Source organism: Schistocerca gregaria, chromosome X (genome assembly GCF_023897955.1).
Source record: "Schistocerca gregaria isolate iqSchGreg1 chromosome X, iqSchGreg1.2, whole genome shotgun sequence".
Classification (NCBI taxonomy): Eukaryota; Metazoa; Arthropoda; class Insecta; order Orthoptera; family Acrididae; genus Schistocerca; species Schistocerca gregaria.
Window position 1 is genome coordinate 613640646 of NC_064931.1, and position 23837 is coordinate 613664482.

Here is a 23837-nt window from a genome sequence, read left to right on the forward strand (position 1 = left end):
GTCAACACTTCTGCTATTCATTGAATGGTCTAATTTACTTCTAAATTAGTTAAAGGCACAGATCTTTGACATATAATAAGGAAAATTTACTTACCTTTGTATGGGACCTCAAATATTATAGGTTTATTACAAGGGCCATCAACTTCATCAGGGAAATCTATAACTGGTTTCTCTTCACCTTTCTTGACTGTAATTTTTGCAGTTGATGACAGTTTTCCAGAATCACACCGTATTTCTCCAGAATCATCAAGCTGAACTTGATTGAAAATGAGTTGGTGCTTGCCTCCTCCCAGATTCTTAATTTGTATTCTGGGGATAAGAAAAAACATTCACAGAAGTTAAAACCAAGGAGAATAAATTATCTTCCATACCAATTTTCTTAACTGAAAGAACAGCACCATTTTAGTCTTGCAATAAGCATACAACTAAATAAATAATGAAATAAGTGAATGAAAAAGTTGAAATATTTGTAGTTAACCTGCCTATTGAAAATCAAATCTAGAAACTAATTTAATTACCTCTACAAGAGATGGCATTGCACAATTGAATAAAGCTTGAAGTGGAGAGTTAGATATATCTCAACAGTTATAAGCACTAAAAGTGGCTACAACTGTAGAACCTGGGAAAGTGTATACACTTGAATTACAGAATATCTGATGAATAAAGATCAACGAAAAAAATTATTCAAAGTATGGAAAGTAAGCTTCTGGATACACCCTAGAGCAAATTGCATACACGAAATGGAGGCATCTGCATTTACAAAGTACAATGTTTCTGAATGCCAGGTAAACAAATATCTTCAAATACCCATAGTGCTCACATCAAATAGAATATAAACTTCAATTATGCCCTAATTCAATGCCACGCCTTTCTCCAACAACAATTACAAACTAACATTCACATGTTTCAAAGCTTTTCTGACCAATTATCTGAAGCCTACTTACAGCCTACTTTGAAAAAAGGTAAAGTTCCACATTTGCCCTAGATGGGCAAATCAGACATGACCAAATTCCGTGTCATCCTCTGCCAATGGCATCATCAGATGCAGCATGAAGGTTCATGTAGACAGCACGCTGCTCTCCCAGTTGCTGTCAGGTTACTTGACTTTGTAACCACTACTAATCGGTTGAGTAACTTCTCAGTTGGTCTCCTGAGGCTGAGTGCATCCTGCATCAGTCCTCCTACCAAGGAAAAATCCCTGGCAATATCTAGAATTGAACATGAGGTCTCTGCATAGCAGTCAGCCTCACTGACGACTCAGCTAAAGAAGTGGACAGAACCCAATTAGAGCACCTTATTCAAATCCACTTTTGTTCATTCAACTACCTTAGATGGGTATAAAAAGACAGAATATTAGGCCACATCACAAATTCATGTCTAATAGTATTCTCTAATTTCACAATTATGTATAAAACTTGTACTGTATCACAGCAATCAAGATCTACATTCTGGTCCTAATGAACCAATCGGAACTGACCAAAGCCTTTGTCATTTTCTGCCAATGGCATCATTAAACGTGGTACAGAGAGTCATCTGGACAGCACATGGCTCTTACAGCCGTTGTATGCTTTCTCGATCTTTAAGTCACTATTTGCATCAAGTAGCTCCTTAGTCGGTGTCACGAGGCTGCATGCATCCCATACCAGTCCTCCTACCCTGGAAAATCTTGACAGTACTGGGAACTGAACCCAGGTCTTCTGCATTAAAGCCAGGCACACTAACCATTGAGCTATGGAGACAGATTGCCGTAATGCATCGCTTAAAACTCTACACTGAAGATTTACTGCAAGACAAGTTGTGACTGAAGAAAGCCTTGGCATATCTGAGCCATGCATAATGGAGATTTTTGTAATCTGAAGAATAATGTGCCAGTTGTTCTGGTATCAAAACGTGGACCAAATATCATGCTGAGGTAACAGTTTAAAATGAGCACTACTGTAAAGTACACTATGTGATCAAAAGTATCTGGACAATGGGCTGAAAATGATTTACAAGTTCGTGGTGCCCTCCATTGGTAATGCTGGTATTCAGTATGGTGTTGGCCCACCCTTAGCCTTGTTGACAGCTTCCACTCTAAAAGAATATGTTTAACGAGGTGCTGGGAGATTTTTGGGGTATGGCAGCCCATTCTTCATGGAGTGTTGCACTGAGGAGAGGTATCGATGTCAGTCACTGAGGCCTGGCCTGAAGTCAGAGTTCCAAAACATCCCAAAGGTGTTCTATAGGATTCAGGTCAGAACTCTGTGCAGGACAGTCCATTACAGGGATGTTATTGTCATGTAACCACTCCGCCACAGGCCATGCATTATGAACAGGAGCTCGATCGTGTTGAAAGATGCAGTCACCAACCCCAAATTGCTCTTCAACAGGGGGAAGCAAGAAGGTGCTTAAAACATCAATGTAATCCTGTGTGCCGACCGGGGTGGCCAAGTGGTTTTAGATGCTACAGTCAGGAACCATGTGACCGCTACAGTTGCAGGTTTGAATCCTGCCTCGGGCATGGATGTGTGTGATGTGCTTAGGTTAGTTAGGTTTAAGTAGTTCTAAGTTCTAGGGGACTGATGACCTTAGAAGTTAGGTCCCATAGTGCTCAGAGCCATTTGAACATCTTTTAAGCCTGTGTTGTGGTAGTGCCACGCAAAACAACAAGGGGTGCAAGCCACCTCCATGAAAAACATGATCACACCATCATATCCGAATTTTACTGTTGGCACTACACACATTGGCAGATGATGTTCACCGGGCACTCACCATACTCACACTCTGCCATTGGGTTGCCATATTGTGTACTGTGATTCATCACTCCACACAACATTTTTCCACGGTCCAATCATCCAATGTTTACGCTCCTTACATCAAGCGAGGCGTCATTTGGCATTTACTGGCGTGATGTGCGGCTTACGAGCAGCCACTCGACCATGAAATCCAAGTTTTCCCATCTTGACCTAACTGTCGCAGTACTTGCAGTGGATCCTGATGCAGTTTGGAATTCCTGTGTGACGGTCTGGATAGATGTCTGCCTATTGCACATTACGACTCTCTTCAACTGCTGGAAGTCTCTGTTAGTCAACAGACGAAGTTGGCCTGTATGCTTTTGTGCTGTATGTGTCCCTTCACATTTCCACTTCACTATCACATTGGAAACAGTGGACCTGGGGATGTTTAAGAGTGTGGAAATCTTGTGTACAGACGTGTGACACAAGTGACACCTAATCACCTGAGTTCTGCGGAATGCTCCATTCTGCTCTCTTAAAATGTGTAATGACTACTCAGGTTGTTGATATGGAGAACCTGCCAGTAGGTGGCAGTAAAATGCACCTAATATGAAAAACATATGATTTTGGGGGTGTCCAGATACTTTTGAACATGTAGTGTATGATTTGTTTGACTAAAGGATATAAAATTTTACTCTTTGGTAGTCAGGAAAAATTTACTTGTACTTTTATATCTACAGGAAACTAAGAATTTATCTGATATTTATAATGATCAAGAAGGAGTACATGTGACTACCAATAAGTATACTACCTTAACACTAAAGAGACAAGACTGCTTGGATTATTAAGGAATTATTATTCATTGTGTATACTTTTTCATCTCTGATAATGTTTGTTGTGAAAAATGCTAAGGTACACAGCAGTTCAAAATCTACATTAAACTGTACTTCTGCCGATAAGTGGCTGGGTAAGTCAGTTCAAAGGTCAGAGGAAAGCAATGGCATACCATCTCCAACAGGACCATGCCTAGCAAAGCACTATGGTGTTCAAAACAAACTTTGAAAAAAACACAATACATCCAATTTTCTGCTGCAAAAAGTACAGTACCTTCAATAAGCATAACACATCAACAGAAGTCAGTATACAGGGTAGTGCATACTAAGGTTTTGGCTGTACATATAGATGAGAATCTTAATTGGAAAATTCACATTTTGGATCTTATAAAGCGACTAGGTTCAGCAACTTTTGCAAGCAGAATAATTACCAATTTTGAGGATACAGAAATTAGTAAGCTAACATATTTTGCATATTTTTACTCTGTGATGTCATACGGAATAATATTTTGGGGTAACTCAACATTTAGACAAAAAGTATTCACTGCTCAAAAGAAAGTGGTTAGAATAATGTGTGGGGTTTATAGTCGTACATCTTGTAGGCATCTTTTTAAAAGATTGGGAATTCTTACAACAGCCTCATAGTACATTTACTCACTAATGAAATTTGTTCTCAACAACATGGACCAGTTTAAAAACAACAGTGACATTCATGATTATAATACCAGAAAAAAGAAAGACTTACACTATTCTTTACTCAACCTATCTTTGGCACAGAAAGGGGAAAAATATGCTGCTATAAAAATTTTCAACAAATTACCAGAGGAAATAAAATGTCTGACAGACCGCAGTAATAGCTTCAAAAATAAATTGAAATCATATCTCCTTGAAACTCCTATACCATAGATGAATTCTTTGATAGGAATAAATAATAGATATATTAACCTTTAACCTTGTATTGTAAAATATATATATATATATATATATATATATATATATATATATATATATATATATATATATATATATATATATATATATAATGATGATGTAAATAAAATAAAAAGAAACTTCCACATGGGAAAAATATATTAAAAACAAAGATTCCAAGACTTACCAAGCGGGAAAGCGCCGGCAGATAGGCACATGAACAAAACACACAAACACACACAGAATTACTAGCTTTCGCAACCGATGGATGCTTCTTCAGGAAGGAGAGGGAAAGACGAAAGGATGTGGGTTTTAAGGGAGAGGGTAAGGAGTCATTCCAATCCCGGGAGCGGAAAGACTTCCCTTAGGGGAAAAAAAGGACAGGTGTACACTCGCACACACACACACACACACACACACACACACACACACACATATCCATGTGTGTGTGTGCGAGTGTACACCTGTCCTTTTTTTCCCCTAAGGGAAGTCTTTCCGCTCCCGGGATTGGAATGACTCCTTACCCTCTCCCTTAAAACCCACATCCTTTCGTCTTTCCCTCTCCTTCCTGAAGAAGCATCCATCGGTTGCGAAAGCTAGTAATTCTGTGTGTGTGTTTGTGTGTTTTGTTCATGTGCCTATCTGCCGGCGCTTTCCCGCTTGGTAAGTCTTGGAATCTTTGTTTTGTGTGTGTGCATTGCTTGTGCACTTGACACATTCCACTTCATAACAGTCATAACAGCTAACAGCTACTGTACCGTGCGATTGATCAATGGAACACACAACCAACTAACTAACTAACTTTGGATTTATAACACCTTTACTCTATGTTTCTTCTGCTACTTTTTGAATCTTGAGCTGTGTCCATAAGTTCAAACAAATTTTTATCATCAATTCATTGGCAGTGTACTGTGACCCATCAGAAAATATCACATGAGGGATCTTTAGCAAAAGAAAGAACACTGGTCCAGCAGATTAGTGAATTTACCACTTATGTACAATCAGGAGTGGTTGTCTTCAAAGTAGGAGCCACTTGAATTCCCACAGTAGGAGCCATTTTCATCTGCACATATGTTTTCAATCCTTCAAGTGCCCAAAAGACTTCTTCATGCAGCTTCATGTGCTGGAGCATTGCCATTTTGGCCTTTCAGCACAGCATAAGAAATTGTCAGTAGTGAACAGAGTTGATTAGTTTTGATGAATTTTGTCACAGTGCAAGGACACATTCAAGACTGAGAAACAGACACCCAGTAATAAGCCCACATAACGAAAAATGGTTCCTTAGTAAAATGAGCTCTCTCAGCAGTTCTAAATTGATGTAATACATATGCAACTTAATTTCTTTGTTCTTCCTCCAAACAATGAGATAACAGATGCTACTTATTTATAGTTCAGAGCTGAAAATTCAAATGATTTACAAAGAAAACCTTATTATATCTGTACCTGTCAGATTCCTTGATTGGTTCTCCATTGAAAAACCATTCAGCTGGAGCAGTCTGATCCTGAAGTTCAATGTCCAGCACAAGTTTTTCTCGTTCTACCACAGTGGTGTCTTTAAGTTTCTTGTTGAAACGATTTTGATCTATGAGCACATAACATGTAATTAATTAATACAATGTTAACTTCTGCTTACACACTTACATATAGAGAATTATACAAGTAACTTACATCATGTAAAACACATTTTTTATCATTACTGTCTATCAAGACACAAAGTTGTCCGTCATACTGCATGTGATATGTTCAACATATTCACATATGTAAGTTTAATCTAAATGAAATTGTATTAGTACTTGAGATTATCTTTCGTGCACACTTCAAAATCTTCTATTGCATAGTGGTTTTTCTCTAAGCCATTTCTGGATAGTGTTTTTAAACATATTCAGTGACACATTGTGTGCTGACACTGACAACATGTTAAATAGTTTCACCATCATGTGTTTGTAACTATGTTAAGCTTTCTTAAGTCTAGTGACAGTGATATCCATCTTCTGTTTTAGGCATGTGTTACACTGATGGACAGCTTGTCATAGTTTGTAACTGTGTTGGTTTTCTTTTGTATGTATTAGACAACTTATTACAAATAGGGACATAACTGTTGGTATTTTTTAATTTTTTTTTTAAATGTGGTCCACAAAACTCATTATCTCTGACTCCATGGATGCATCTGATTGGCTTCTTATGCCAAATGAGAATTTTTTGCCCCAGAGGACATCCCCCATAACTAAACACCATATGTAAAATGGGTGTGGAAAATGGCATAATATGAACTGAGCAACAGCTGTCACTAACATATGACCATAGTTTAAGAAATAAATACATAACATGTGCTAACATATTATAGATATAATTGGTACAATTCTTCCATGTTAATTCTGAGCCTAGATGGATCCCAAAAAGATCTGAAGCACAGTTGTTGCCATCATCTTTAATACATAAACTAAAGAGAATATTTACAGTTTCTTCATGACTAATACATAATTCATTGATTTTGAACCACTTACTGGTTGCTCTGAAATGATGTCTAGTTTTTTGCTTTAATGTTTCAAAGACTTTCCTAGCTGTAACAAAAGTGGTATCATCCCACAATGAGTATGAATGTACACAACATAAGATTTGGCATGTTATTTACACATATTATTAAGAGTAAAGGTGAAAACACAGGAACCAGTGGCATACCCTATGTGATATCCAAGACTTTTGGTCTAATATTGATGAACTGCAGAATTGGTTTTCTGTCAGTCAGAAAGGATATGATCAGAGATGGCTCTGAGTCTCTAAAACCAGAGAAGTATAGTTTTTCTAGCAGAATTATATGGCTATTGTCCACTGTGCATATAAGTTCTTTGTTATGAACTTTGGGGCTGACAGGCTCAGAGATACAATTTGATTTTTTTACAGCTAATGTTTTACTTCTGGTTATTTCATCTTAGACTATTTTTATGTAAATCAACAATAAAAACACTTACACTGGATAACTAGTTCTGCCTCTGTCTTGTCAGCATTACTGACACAGGAATACATTCCACAATCTGTTACTTTGGAGTCCTTAATTATAAGCTTTCTCTTCCTTCCGTCTTTCACAATATGTATTCTGAAAGAAGAGAAAAATCATATCATTGAGCTATTAACAAAGTACAGGAAATATGATCAATACCAACTGTGTACCTGGTGTACTAAATGGAGAGGGAAATGTTTTCAATAATGCATTCTAAAATTATTACATGGTGACTTTTGTAACAGTCAACAGTCACTAAGTATTGCATAAAGTTTGTTTTATAGTTCTTTCCATCCTTCTTTTGGCATTATGTGATGCAACTAGCAAATATCTGTCAATGACTGAAATACAGTTTGCAGTAGCAACACCTTATTTCGCACTTGACAATGAATACTGACACAAGGTCAGTGAAATTCATAAACAGAATCACAAACACAAGTTCTGCTGTTAGATCAAGTTTGTTTGTTTATGTGATTGCCATGAAATGTGCTTTGGGGTATTTTATTTATCATAATATACTAAACAAACAAAATTAAATTATTTGTGAAAATTGAACAAACATGGAAAGAATCCTCTGTTTATCAATTGGCAGCAGGCCCAGAAATGACAAAAGTGTCAGACAAATGCAAGTTTTGAGAATTAGAACTTTTTAAACCTGCCCAGTGATAAGACAGGACTGGAAAACAGCACACAAAACCTCTACCAGGGCTACTGAAAATTTTTTACTAGCATACTCTTTATTTTCCATATATAGAGGCAGCTTCTTGTTGACTTCCCAATCTCAGTAATACAGTACTCAGACCCCATGACTCTCATCTTCATTTTCTTCAACACATTATTTGTTTTCTTTAGTACCTGTTCAGATTTTCAAGTTTCATCTCTTTTTGCAGTTCATTGTTACTCTCCTCAGTCACCTTCTCAATAAATGCCTGACTTGTTCCATTGAATCAAGCCCTTTGATCTCTTCTGCTGGAGTCCTGAACATCTCGTCACATTTGTTTATGTTTGCTACTGCCAAACAAGTTGAATATATTATATGTTTATTCTGTTATCATTTAATTTTGGAGCTTTGCATACAACATTTATTACTGTTCATATCACTGTTATTTATTAGCATTTGTAATTATAACCAGACATAATTCGCAAGATATTACAGAAAAAAACATATATTTATGTACACGGAGTTTTTAAAAATATCTTTTCTTGTACAGCAATTCCATTTGACTAAGGTCCCACTATCAAGTCCATTAAAATAATTCAGAAAAGCGTAGCCACTTTAAAATGTGCTGAAACATGATCTATGTCAAACTGAATGTTACCTTTGATAATAAAATTGCAACTTAAATCACATTTTTACATAGTAAGTTAGCTACCAATACTTACATGAAACACTAAAAACATACTCAAAACACACATACAAGTACAGTAGTAAGTCAAACAGTGTTTGTATGAAACACCTCACAAATACTACTGGAATATGAATTAATGAAGAATTTGTTATAAAATGATTTAATTTTAGTCATAGTAACATCACAAATATTCTAACATTCCTATTTCTACATCTTAGCTTTACTCTAACATATTATTCACAAACTTTTTCACAAAAGTGTTGTATTACCTTTTATCTGGTTTCACTTCTTCATCACCTTTCATCCATGTAACTTCCCCTCCGGCATCATCAAGTTCACAAAGTAATGTGACAGTTTCCTTTTCTGTTATCTGTTGACTCTTCAACACTTTTACGAACTTGTAAGGATATTCTGTAATATGTAAACAAATCTCATGAACAGTTAACTAAATGGAGATTCGTTACCAAAAATTTGAAGAACTAAACTTTCTAGTCTTTCATCTTACCAATTATTTTAACTGTTGTCGTGGTTTTATCATCCTGCTTAGCAATTCGGCAAGAATATTCGCCACTGTCAGTAAGTTCACAAGTCTTGATTGTCAACCGGCAGATACCAGCTAAGTCCTTGCTCATTTCATATTTATCTCCCTCCTTTACACAAAAATTAAAGTGTGGGTATAAAAAAATTAAATTGTTAAGTACAGTTAGTAATCTACATTAAAAGCCAAATTAATTAACTGGAGTTATACCTCAAGTTTTGTGTTTCCTTTGTACCAATGTATAATAGCCATGCTGCTACTAACAGTACATTCCATGGATGTTTCATGCTTTGTGAAACCTTCTATTTTCTTGCTTAAAGGTTTCAAAAATGAGTATACTGGATCAGCCTCTGTAAAATAAATATTGATCACAATGGTATTCATAAAACAATCATGATGTCTAATATGCCAAATGATTTACATACATAAATAAATCAACCACAATAGAAGAAACTAGCATGGAATGTATTTTGGTATGTTCAGATTTGATTTTCAACTAGTGCAAGTAACTGAAATGGGTCTGCTGTTTTAATAGCATCACCTATAGTTTTACAAAACCCTTGGAGTTACAAAAAACTTATCAAGTTATCTTCAGTTTATGCTGATATTTTAATAAGAAATGACAAATGCTTTCATGAAAACACATTATTTATGTGTAAGTTGACTGCGGGTTACAGAAGTTGAGATTATTGGAGAAAGTAAATTATTAAGTTATTTCACAATGGAATAAATGTAACATTTCTTTCTGTTTGTTTATGGAACACAGGAAAAACACACTTCATAAGAGCAATACTGTGAATCAAAACAAGTTTCTTCCAGGTTGAGAACGTTTGCTGCTTTACATTCTTTCTTCTTAGGTGCATACCTGAGAACATATTTATTTATAAAATAACAAACATAGCATTAATGTTTATGTTCCAGAATATCATAGCTTACCTTCAACATTTAAGAATGCAGTGCATGAAACACCTCCAATTTCTACAGTATATTTTCCAGTATCTTCAACTTTGGGCATGCTAATGATAAGTTTGTACACATCATTTTCAGTAACAAATTTGTATTTTGATCCAGGAAACAGCTCCTGCATTGAAGAGAAATACTGGTAAATTATGACATGCACAAATGAAAATTTACAGCCATGTCAAGGAAATTTTATCCATGTGAAAACTTGCCTCTATATAATTTAGACTTATTTCCATATTTAAACTCAAGCAGACATGATACATAACGAGAACTTTGTTTTAATCATAATTCATGTGTTTGTTCTATTAATCACTCAATTACTTTTATTTTTGATGAATGAGTCAGTAGAGAATGAATGTTATGCTGTAGCTGGAAGTAAGTAAGCATTTAGGTGTGACATAGTGAGTAGCTGAAATGAACATACACTACATGAAACAGTATCAGTTTAGATGAACAATCTAAAAGATGATTATGATGTCAAAAATAGAATTATGAATCCTTAAAACTGGTTGTTGTCACTAAGGGAAATATTTGGTTCTGCACAAATGTGAGGCTAGCAGTATATTTAACAACAATCAAACTCATATTTATACACTCCTGGAAATTGAAATAAGAACACCGTGAATTCATTGTCCCAGGAAGGGGAAACTTTATTGACACATTCCTGGGGTCAGATACATGATCACATGATCACATGATCACACTGACAGAACCACAGGCACATAGACACAGGCAACAGAGCATGCACAATGTCGACACTAGTACAGTGTATATCCATCTTTCGCAGCAATGCAGGCTGCTATTCTCCCATGGAGACGATCGTAGAGATGCTGGATGTAGTCCTGTGGAATGGCTTGCCATGCCATTTCCACTTGGCGCCTCAGTTGGATCAGCGTTCGTGCTGGACGTGCAGACCGCGTGAGACGACGCTTCATCCAGTCCCAAACATGTTCAATGGGGGACAGATCCGGAGATCTTGCTGGCCAGGGTAGTTGACTTACACCTTCTAGAGCACGTTGGGTGACACGGGATACATGCGGACGTGCATTGTCCTGTTGGAACAGCAAGTTTCCTTGCCGGTCTAGAAATGGTAGAACGATGGGTTCGATGACGGTTTGGATGTACCGTGCACTATTCAGTGTCCCCTCGACGATCACCAGAGGTGTACGGCCAGTGTAGGAGATCGCTCCCCACACCATGATGCCGGGTGTTGGCCCTGTGTGCCTCGGTCGTATGCAGTCCTGATTGTGGCGCTCACCTGCACGGCGCCAAACACGCATACAACCATCATTGGCACCAAGGCAGAAGCGATTCTCATCGCTGAAGACGACACGTCTCCATTCGTCCCTCCATTCACGCCTGTCGCGACACCACTGGAGGCAGGCTGCACGATGTTGGGGCGTGAGCGGAAGATGGCCTAACGGTGTGCGGGACTGTAGCCCAGCTTCATGGAGACGGTTGCGAATGGTCCTCCCCGATACCCCAGGAGCAACAGTGTCCCTAATTTGCTGGGAAGTGGCGGTGCGGTCCCCTACGGCACTGCGTAGGATCCTACGGTCTTGGCGTACATCCGTGCGTTGCTGCGGTCCGGTCCCAGGTCGACGGGCATGTGCACCTTCTGCCGACCACTGGCGACAACATCGATGTACTGTGGAGACCTCACGCCCCACGTGTTGAGCAATTCGGCAGTACGTCCACCCGGCCTCCCGCATGCCCACTATACGCCCTCGCTCAAAGTTCGTCTACTGCACATACGGTTCACGTCCATGCTGTCGCGGCATGCTACCAGTGTTAAAGACTGCGATGGAGCTCCGTATGCCACGGCAAACTGGCTGACACTGACGGCAGCGGTGCACAAATGCTGCGCAGCTAGCGCCATTCGACGGCCAACACCGCGGTTCCTGGTGTGTCCGCTGTGCCGTGCCTGTGATCATTGCTTGTACAGCCCTCTCGCAGTGTCCGGAGCAAGTATGGTGGGTCTGACACACCGGTGTCAATGAGTTCTTTTTTCCATTTCCAGGAGTGTATGTTATCAAAAGTTCTGGCAGAATGTTAACAATTTAGGAGTAACATAAACCACTCATCTGACAGTAGAGGAGTTGATTTGTTGACAGGCACTTAAAAAAAGAGTGAAAACTTCGTTATCCTTTAGATGCATAGTGCTAGTTTTCATTCTCTTTTGTGTCCCTGTCAATGACTCAATCTTTCAGTCTTCTATTACTCAGTGAGTTATTTCCCTACTCCAAAATTATTTACAAACTCACATTTATTAATTACCAAGACTTTGGAGGAGTTTAGAAGGGAAAAATATGTGGCATAGTAGGCACTTACAGCAATGTGGGCATTTTTCTTTTAGCAACCAAGCTTCTTTCAGTCAGATTTCCTTGCAAATCAGCACTTTCAAATCATTAGTGTCAGAAAAAGGACTATGTATTAATCACACACTGTTGATAGGGGATGACCCAAGGAAGCCATACTGAGACCCCTTTTATACATATTATATATGTGAGGTCTTTCTGATTTTTTCCAGCTATGTGTAACTATCTGGCAGTTCAAAGATTATTTTTCTCTATATTCAACAGTCCTCTTTAAAACAGTGAAAGCAATTGTCAATCATATTGTACCAAAGCTAACAATTTAGCTGAAAGAGAAAAAATAATCTAAAAATGTCATCAGTGGTCATTTTTGCATGAAGAAGAGTTCTGCATTATCCTGATATTATGAAGGATGGTTGAATCAAGGTCACATCCAAAAATCACTTTAAATTTCAGATTACTGTGGAAAGCTCATATAGTTACCATTTCAACAAAGACAGATACACAGATGACTGCAAAAGATTCCTGTAAAATCATTCTTGGACTACAACTAAATAGTTTGCAATGGTAGGACAATTAACTTGATTAACAGACAAGTCATTCTGCAGTATCGTTTCATTCGAACATGCCCTGTAGCCACACTCACCACTCCTGTGAGTGCTCTACATGCAGAGTCAGGCAAAATACCATTGGCTAGAAGGAGGGAAGAACTTGCAGATGAACTCATGTTGAAAGAAAATCCACAGGAAGACCATAGTTAAATAAACAGGTTATTGAAGTACCATTTAGAGGTATAAAAATTCACCAATTTCATGACAGACATAAGAATCATGCTATGATTAAAATTGTTTAAATGGTGGGCCTTGCTTGGCAACAAAACACAAGAATACAAAATCTTACCACAAATCATAATTCTATTCAGTTACTGAGATGAAAAGCTACTAGTGTTTGATAACACTGATAAATGGAACAAAAGTTCTACAAAGCTGAATCTTGAAATCAACATATTACTTAATACCATACACCTAGAATAACACAGGCTCATATGGTTGGCTCAAGCAAGGAGAAGAGTAAGCGGTGCAACATACAGCGCCACAGAAAATTTGCAATCTCTTTATTGCCTACCTAAAGAATCAACTGTCTGTTATGCAAAAGCCATCGCAATCAGGGAAGCAATAAAACATGACAGATCTTGGACACAAAGTAAGATAATGGTAATAACTGATTTCCTATTTATATTGGAGAGTCCTAAAAATCCCAGAAGGAGTACAAATGTACTGTCTTTAATTATAGATATTACCACAAAAGCCATACAAATATGTCAGCAGTCATAATAAAGAAACTCAAGTGAAATTCTCACCAATACAGTTCCTTATATAGAAATAATAAGTTTAATCAATAATAAAAGGGAGAAACAACGAGGACTGGTAGATGCAATTGAATTAAGTCAGAATCACACAATAAGTGCATCATTGAAAACTGTAGCCCAAACCCGTATCACTTCCATGGTTCAGAATTTGAAATAGAAATCGTCAATGCATAACAATGATCATGTATGTGAAGTTAAACATTAGTAAATTTTCTACCCACCTATCCCATATAGGATTGTGGTTTGTGCAATGTGAACCATGCAATGTGCCATGTACAGTGTGACGGCCTATATAGATTGTTGATTCGCAACCTTGACATCAGTTCTTAGTGGGATGCAGCTGCAGAAGCAGCATTCTCCTGAAGATGGCGAACAGTTGGATCACAGAAATATTGAATCTAGTTGATTTTAGTGTTTGACAGCAAACCTGAAGAGACTCTCAATACATTTAGACCCTATGTTTGCAATGTACATGTACATTCCGTGATGATTTTATTACACATGCCTCCATAGGAAAAGTTCCAAAATCAACATGGTCACTTAACTTAACCACAAGAAGAAAGCTACTCCAGTGCGACATTAAAATATTTTACATGTTGGACTGAACTGTCACAAATTTAAACTTTGTGGAAAAATCTTAAGGGAGAACTTGCTCATGCAATAGCAGAAGCTGTAGGGTTAAGTGGAGTTAAGCACAAATAGGAAAGTTATTTTGCTGAAGCAGTTACAAGACATAAATAATTTGTCTAATGGCTCCTGGAGTACTTGTGTATGTAAATCCAGTACATGAGGGGTTGGTATTAATATCATTGCAAAATATAATTTCCACACTAAGTGGAGGTTAACAGTACCTCCCGAAGCATTTTACAACAGCATAATGAGTTATGCAGTTATCATGGGTTTGTGTCTCTGTGCCCTTGGCTGCAACAACTCATCACTATAACTCACATACAACTTGTTCACTATATTTACCCTATATGTACAAGTTTGAAGAATTCACTAGTGTTGTTTTTCACTTCTTTATAAATGTTATGCATTTAAATATCAAGTTCACTTGTAGAAATCAAAATGAAGGACATGTACTTACATCTTTCCGGAACATCCACTTTGGTTTTGCATTTGGTTTGGAAAACACAGCATCAAATACTACTTTCTTATCTTTTCCTTCCTTCGCTACCTGATCCACTAATGGCTTCAAAAAGGACTCTTGTTTCTAAAATAGAAAGGAAAAAGATGTAAATCTGTTCAGTCAAAACTATGATGGAAGAAGAGCACAGCACTGATTTGCACAGTAGTTTCTTGCATCCACCAGTTTTCATCACAGCCAAATACAAGTTTCAGCTGTAAAATCTACAAAAAAGGACAACTAAGTGTTCAACGAATGGTGTCACTGAAACTGGAAAAACTTCTCTGAAACTAGAAAGATGTATGTAGAGTTACATAAGGAAATAATTAACATACACTGAAGTTTAGACAAAAGAAAAAATAACATTCATGACAGAGAAGAAATATGAAGAAATACTCATACCTTTGTGGACACATGCATGCGTTCATAAAAGATGCACTTTTGTGCATATCCTCTCTCTCTCTCTTTCTCTTTCTCTTTCTCTCTCTCTCTCTCTCTCTCTCTCTCTCTCTCTCTCTCTCTCTCTCTCTCTCTCTCTCACACACACACACACACACACACACACACACACACACTCACACCTGAAATGCTGTTCTACTCAACTGTTTGATTATTTTCTACATTCACAGAGTATTTTAAAATAAGCTGTGCCTCGGACAGTGAAAGAAAGCTTTTATAATTGATAGTAAATTTAACAACAAACACAGTTATTAGCAATTATGAAAAAATGTGTTGTCTCTTCATAATGTTGCACTGAAATCCAAAATCTAAGTGGACAAGGATTTGCACTAATATTTATGTTTGAAACTAGACTGAAAGCACAACTCTAATACTGCAAGAGCCTCTAAATTATGAAAAACATACACTAATGGCAATGAAGAGTTCTGGTAGCAAACTAAATATGACTTAAGAACACTATGACACATTATGCACAGCAAAATGATATTTTTGCTACAACAAATCTAAAGCACATACACTCTAGGTTAGCAACAGAAAATTATGATGCACTGTGAAAGAATTATGTGAATGGGACAGATATCTGTAGACATGATGTACATGTGCAGGCCAACAAATGATTACAATTTCAGAAAAAATGGATGATTTATTCAAGAAAAAGTGTGTCAAAAATGCTCAAAATGTTATCAAGTGGGGAGAGATCCAATGACCTAGATGGCGAATGTAGGGTTTGTTAAGCATGAGAACAAGCAGTATAAATTCTTGTCACGTATAGGCTGGCTGAAATGCAAGCCCAGGATGCTTTGCCATGAAGGGTAACAAAACAGAACACAGAATTTTGTTGATGTACCACAGTACTGCAAGGGTGCATGGACAACATCCAAAGGGGTCCTGCTTTGACATGAAATGGCAACCCAGACTATCTGCTGTGGCCGCCCACTTCAGACATCGTAGTGCCTACTGCATCGGCATCCCACTTCACGTCCAACCAAAATGGGATGCCTGTATCATAGGACATATATTCACCATGAAAATATACATTGTCTGTGTTGTCAACACAAATATGTACTGGCGACCACAACACAACACAACACAAGTCCAGGTCTCTACCAACGGCCGCCAGGGATTGCTACCCATTCATGGGGCCTGTAGAACAGCTTCACCAGAGGTTGCAGCTAGCCCAGGAACTACTTTGGTACGCCAGGCAAGTGATTGCAAATAGTTGCGGTGGATACATCCACCAAACGGGCTTTATAGGACGGTGCACCACTGGAAAAGGGCAGTTCGACACACCGCTTGAAAGTATGCAGAGCTGTCACCCCGGCAGCCCACGGCCAGACGCCTCTACTAGCTGGCCAATCTCTTGCTGATGGACTTGGGATAATCGATGAACATCTTGACATTGTATGATTGGTTGTGATCTCTCCCCAAGAAGAGTCCAGTCTTTTCTATTATTATTTGTTATTGTACATTGGTGATGATCTACAGATGGGATCAAGTCTGTTGTTCTTTTGAAAATTGTATTATTGTTTCATTTTGGTGATTCCAATAGATTGTTTTTGGACCTGTGTTTTCCACATTTCTATTCTGCTAGTGCAGATACTTCATTATCACTCCTAGTTGTCAGGCTTTATGATGGGTGGCTGTCAGGTTGTCACTCCTGGTTATTGGGCTGTATGGCGGGCAACAGGAAGCTTGATATCCCATCCCTGTCTGGGGCATCTCCGGACATGTCTTCACTGGGTCATCGGGGTTCAATTTGGAGTTGGACTCAACACTGAAGACATTTCTACTACAATCAATGAGATTTCAGTCCAAAGACATTCCTGGAGATGCCCCAGACAGAGGCCAGATACTGAGCAGACTGTCACCCACCATGTAGCCTGACAAACAGGAATGATGGTTCATAGCAAGAGCCTTTTGTTGTCATTCACAACACCCTTATTGCACAGCAGTAAGTTGGCAATATTCTACACCCCTTTTTGTTGCCCTTCATTGTAAGTCATCCTGGGCTTACATTTCAGGAAATAATGCCTGTCGCACATGGCCTTAATTTCTATTACTTGTCTTCATGCCTGCCCAACCCTACCTGGGCTAGATCTCTGCCCAACTGAAAATTTTTGGAGCATTATGGGTAGGCCCCACTAACCAGCTAACAATCTAATGCAGAAACTGGACAGAATTTGGCATGATACAGCTCAGTACATCCCATCAACCCTATCAATCAATGCCAAGCAGAATAACTGCTTGCATAAGAGCCAGAGGTGGACCAACACATTAATGACTTGCTCAATTTGTGAAGCTCTTGATCTTGAATAAATAATCAAATTTTCTGAAATTGTAATCATTTGTTTATCTGTACATGTACATCACATCTATCAATTACCACTACATTTGGATAATTCCTTCATGGTGCATTGTCTTTCTTATCTGTGAGTGTATTAAGATCAACTATTCCTTCCTCTTAGTTATCATAAAATATCATACTAGCAGTTTTCAGTCAACAACACATCTGAAACTGCATTATTGTTATGTATGAGATGGATGGTATTCTCATGTAGTCTTCATAAATATTTCAGAACTAAGAACTAATACCCATAAACAGCATTAAGGTACATCTTCTGTCTCCCAACAGCAACAAAAATATGCACAGACACATCAGAAAAGACATCCTTTAGTATTTCTTAAAACCTGTGAATAACTAATGAGATCATCATTTGTTCTCCACATATAGATCTCAGGACATGTTGGAACTGATCTGTTTCTGCCTCAGACCTTCTAATGTATGAACTATTTTATTCATTTTGGTATAAAATAAATTATCCGCAAATTATATAACTTTCTTTTTTCAAGACAAAATTACTTTAATTTGGTACATACTTGTCAACTTACATGATATAATAATTTCATCCTTTCACTCACTAGAACACCAAATGTCTGGCCAAAGAAGCCTTCTCAACAGTTACCAAAATTTTTTGTGGTATTTAAGGCAACCCCACAGCTTGCCCTCAGAAGCCTTACTATCTAGATACATGTAATGTAGCTTTTGTGATCCACACCCTCAATCAACTATTTTTGTTGCCCAATTGCTGTTCTTCAATTGCACTGTGCTTCCTTATACTTATTCATGTGAATTTTTCTTATGTGTTCCATTTTGTATCAGTGTTCTCTCTGCACACCCTCAAGCAACTATCTTTGTTGCCCAATTCCTGTTCTTCAATTGCACTGTGCTTTCTTATACTTATTCATGTGAATTTTTCTTATGTGTTCCATTTTGTATCAGTGTTGTCTCTGACTACATATTATAGGCATGCTCCAAATGGAATATTCTTCAGATGCAAATGTTAGACAGTCATACCTTCATTTGACTTTGTGTGGACAATAATTTATATTAATCAAGAAAATGACTAAATTAGGTTGCTTGATAAATAAAAGACTTTTGTTTTGCTGTAAGTCTGTTCACATTCAATTTGTGTCAACTGTATTTTTGTGAATGATCTGTTTACTTCCTCCTGTTGTTAATACCACAATAACATCAGCAACATGGATCATAAAGAGACAACTTCAGCAAGTGAAAGTATGGCCTTGTTCTTGATGAAAATAAAACCATTCACATTATGTGATTTTTTTTACATATTGCATTATATTAAGAGACCAAAATGGAATAAGCTTTCCAGTATACAACACAATAATATTCTTGCCTAGTTATTCTTTATGCTATTTTCCTTTTTTACATATTTGTAAGATTTCCCAACCTTTGACTATAGATCCCCCCCCCCCATAAAGTAGAGACGGATCATCCACTTTATTCTACACTGAAAATTCCAGCTCTCCTACAACATATTATGAGTGAATTTATTTTACTTCTGATACACTACTGCGCATCATAACAAAAAAGATGTCAAAATACAAGGCAGAAAGAAGAAAAACTACTCATTTAAGAGCAGTATATGAACAGAGATCTTTAGATGGTACCTATTAGAGAATAGATATATTAAGTCTTTGATGTATATTGCTGTATTGACTATTTCATCCTTCTCCACTATTAGAAGAGATAACACATTAGCTTACACAGTATAAGTGAACAACACAGCTACACCTGCTGACAAGATATTGATCATACATGAATACAGTTATTCTTTCTAAATAAATTATTTCTCTGTCTGTTGTATGGAGCATTCAAAACACTTAGCTACAATTCAGCTGAGAAGATAGTTCATTAGCTGTCAGAATTGGAAAAATTAATTAATAGAAAGCTCTAACAAACAGACAAAGAGGGGATCAGAGAAAGACAGAAGGAAAAAAACTTCAGACCTCATTTATATGTTATGTTAGATCTGTTTCACTGTGGGCAGCATGAAACATGACACTTTTTTAAAGAACTTCATTATAGTTCATAAATGAGACACAGATCTAGATTATACATTCATTACACACAAACACTAGCAACTGCACTCGTATTATGGAGCGTATATAATTCTAAGACATAAAATGTACAAGCACTAGAGACAACACATATAAAAAAGAAATGGGGACAATACATGAAGGCAAGAAGTAGTTGTTATATGACCACAGGAAAGCTAGAAACATAAATATAAAAAAGAAAGTTTACAGCAGCAGTTGCTGCACAAGAATCAAGAGAAAGTCAAACTGAAGATCAGCAGTTTCAAGAAGAACAGAAATCGACAGAACAGAAATTTCAGCACATATTAGTCCAACCTCCTTCTTCTGAAAATGGTGAAGCACTGGCCAATCAGGGATCAACTCAGCTAGGGAGCGGCGGCGCGATGGCTGTTTGACTACCCTCTCATTATTCTAAAACACAAAGTTTTCTTGTGAATAATTCACACATCTAACAGATGTTTCTCATGCAAAGAAGTGAGGACAGATTCCAAAGTGCCTTTATTAAAATGTCATATGGAGAAAGTTTTCACTTTTTTTGTTATGAAACATGCAATTGTTCCAAAATTATACTGTTAATTTGATTAGTGTTTTGTGGTAATCAGAGACTGAAACATCTATATTCAAAATAAAATTTGTGTAAAAAAATCTCCTACAAATAGGAAGTATTCAGATTATAAATAATTAGTTGAAGACAAAATAAAAATGACAACATCAGCATATTAGCTTCAAACTGAGCAGATCAGAAAATTCCAGATGATATAGAAGAAGATGAATATAGAAAATTAATTCCAGGCTTTAAAATTGTGTGTTTTTATACTCATTAATAATGTGACCTTGTATCAAGATTGGGATGGAAAACAAACACTTTAATAATGTGAATTTCTATCTATTGTTGAGTGTTATTATACTTGCAACATTAGTTCCAATTACAAATATGGAAACTACAATGATGTAGCCAATCTGCTTCCAATTCTACAATACATTTTGTGTAACAGATATTGTTTCAAAAACTGGAATGAGTTATGCCAACCACTCAAAACAACGTGGGGAAACTGAGCAGCTTGTAAGAACATTAAAAGAAAGTTCTGCATTGTAGCCCAGATTTGAAACCTATGTTCTTCCCTCTCTTCTAGCACACTTATGATATGACAGTGATGATTGACTGGTTTTGATACAGTTAGCGCAATTAATGTGGCACTACATTCAACAAGCTTTATTTGTGCCACAGTAACAGGATTGTTGTGTGTGTGTGTGTGTGTGTGTGTGTGTGTGTGTGCGTGTGCGTGTGTGTGTGTGTGTGTGTGTGTACACTGTAGTAGGACACAAGTTCAAAAGCTGAGCTATAATCTTTAATTTCTTTAAAGTCCTCTTGGCTACTCAGCTTCACTGCTATTTGAGGACTTACGGAACTTACTCATTCCACTGTTCATATTCAAGCCACAATTTTTGATTATCATTTATTTTGTGGCAATTGTCCTCTTTATTGGCTAAAATGTGCAAAATTTGTGCTGGGTATCACAGTCCCAACTTAAATTCCATTGTTCATTAAAATGAACTTAACTGGCAAATCAAGGATGACAAACTCCTTTTCACTGATGAATTTTAAGAGCAGAAGGCAAATACGACTGCAACTATATATGAAAACAATAAAATGCTGTTCTTTTTGTGCAAGTAGAAAGCTTCAATTCAGCCATGCATTTATAATTTGTTAATGCTTTCTACTTGTATTGGTACCAGGAACAATACATATGATGTATGTGCTGTTATTGTTTAATTCATGTCTTGTGGTACATTCCATAACCAAAAATGTGAAAGAATGTAATTATTTATCTCTATAGAACTGATATCTGAGTGTAATACCCAACATATCACATAAGGAATTAGAGCCATGTCATTATTTAACACTTTGTAAACAAGCAACCACAGGGGTTTCTCCCACTGTTGCTAACTTGACACCACATTATGAATTTCCCATCATAAAATAGTCTCTATTCTATTCATACTTGACACCATATTATGAATTTTCTTTCATAATGTTATTTCTGTCATGGAATATTCAGGGTTGATTCTACTTATTAGGTGGTTTAATTATCAACCAATTTTCAGGAAATGAAATTCAAGTGATGAACATGATAATGCAGAGCTTGAGTTGTGTTGCAACATTATTGATATATATGCCAGGATGTTATATTAATCTACATTAGGTAGAAAAATAGATAAACAGCATTATGGTTCCACTACATTCTTTCAAACTTTTTTTTAAGATACAAGTAAAATGTAAACATTCTCATCTTACAGTCCATGAGTCAAAAAAGTGAACTGAACAGGGGCATGGATCTCTCTCGAACTCAACTATGAGAGCGAAGATAATGCTGTCAATCCTGTGATGGATGTGAACACAGTGCTTTCAAAGAGTAACTGCTTTCCTGGCATTCACTGTGTAACACATTGAATTTACCTCAAAATTAGATTATGATTAATTACATATGACAAATCTGCATCCTGAACTCAAAATTAAGTGAATACCCTATCACAAGAGTGCATGTTTTCTCTTTCTACATCTCAAGATACGAAAGAGGTAACAGTAAAACCTGAAAAAGCAACTCTCATGATACAATGATCCACAAAATTGTGACTGACAATGTACTGCAACACATTTGTCAAAATTACTTTGTTCATAAATTGCAGATAAATACATGACCTGACAAAAAAAAAAAAAAAAACTGAAGCACCCAGAAGGGAAGGAAGAAAAGAAATGAAACTTTATAGGTTGAGAGGGTATGTGATGTTATTTCAGTGACTGCAAAATCCATCAAATTTATAAAGAACTTGACAATATGAGCCCACTTATCAGTATTCAGTTTCATCCCCTCTGGCCTCAATGGATGGACTAATTGTGTTTAGAAGGATACCATAAAGCTGTTGTATCATCTCCTGAGGCAAGTGGGCCCACAGATGTTGTAACTGATCCTTGGTATCATGGATACTGCCACTGGGATGTAGTTGACAAACAAGCTCTATTGGAGAGAGACCTGGGGATCTTGCTGGCCACGGGAGGAGCTCAACATTATGCAGCCAATTCATAAAGAATGTGCCACATTTGAATGAGCATTGTTCTGTTGAAAAATGGCACCACAATACTGTCGAATGAGAGGTAACATGAGGATGCAGGATGTCCGTGACATATCATTGTGCCATCTGCGTTCCATCAATCATTTGCAGCTGTGACTTGAAGTCATACCTGATGGCTTCCCACATAATGTTGACAGGAGTAACATCACTGTGCCTCTCCAAAATACTGGAAAAATGGAATCTCTCCACAGTTTACCACTGTACTGGCTGACAATGTTCATCTGAGGAAGTGTAGAACCATGATTCACCACTAACGTAATGCAATGCCATTCAACAGTAGTCCTGGTGACAGCACCACTCCAAAAGCAGCCATTTGCCTTGTGGTGTTAGCAGCAACAAACACTTAGGACCATAACTGCTTAGTATGGCTGCTACTATTCTTCAACTAATGGTGCAGAATCATGGAGAACATTGCAGGGATTCTGTTACTTCTTCTTGGATGGTAAGCACAGATGTGAAGTGGTAACACCGTGCTTGGTGAAGAATACGACACTCCTTCCCTGTGTTGGTCAGACATGGTTGACTGGAACCTTAACAGTGCCTGCCCTCACATTTTCATGCAGTTCAATAGTGGGCTGCTTCCACTGCATACTGCACAATTTGACCAGCTGGCCAAATGAAGACTTACAATGAAGTCCCTTTAATACACTTTCAGGTGTTGGTAATGCTGTCTCACATGAATACATAACATATCCATGTCCTTCACAGTG

General features: G+C 37.4%; 1 protein-coding gene across 50 annotated transcripts in view; it reads right to left on the reverse strand.

Annotated features, from left to right (window-relative positions):
* The window catches only part of LOC126299121 (twitchin), a 484418-nt gene that overhangs the window by 230468 nt on the left and 230113 nt on the right, over positions 1-23837 (reverse strand). For all 50 annotated transcript variants that reach the window (XM_049990829.1, XM_049990822.1, XM_049990871.1 and 47 more), the window contains 8 exons: positions 15097-15222; positions 10299-10443; positions 9573-9712; positions 9330-9474; positions 9094-9235; positions 7447-7571; positions 5921-6059; positions 95-309 (listed from right to left, as the gene is read on the reverse strand). In XM_049990829.1, coding sequence (XP_049846786.1) covers positions 95-309; positions 5921-6059; positions 7447-7571; positions 9094-9235; positions 9330-9474; positions 9573-9712; positions 10299-10443; positions 15097-15222 — 1177 coding nt within the window. The remainder of the gene's footprint in view (positions 1-94; positions 310-5920; positions 6060-7446; positions 7572-9093; positions 9236-9329; positions 9475-9572; positions 9713-10298; positions 10444-15096; positions 15223-23837) is intronic.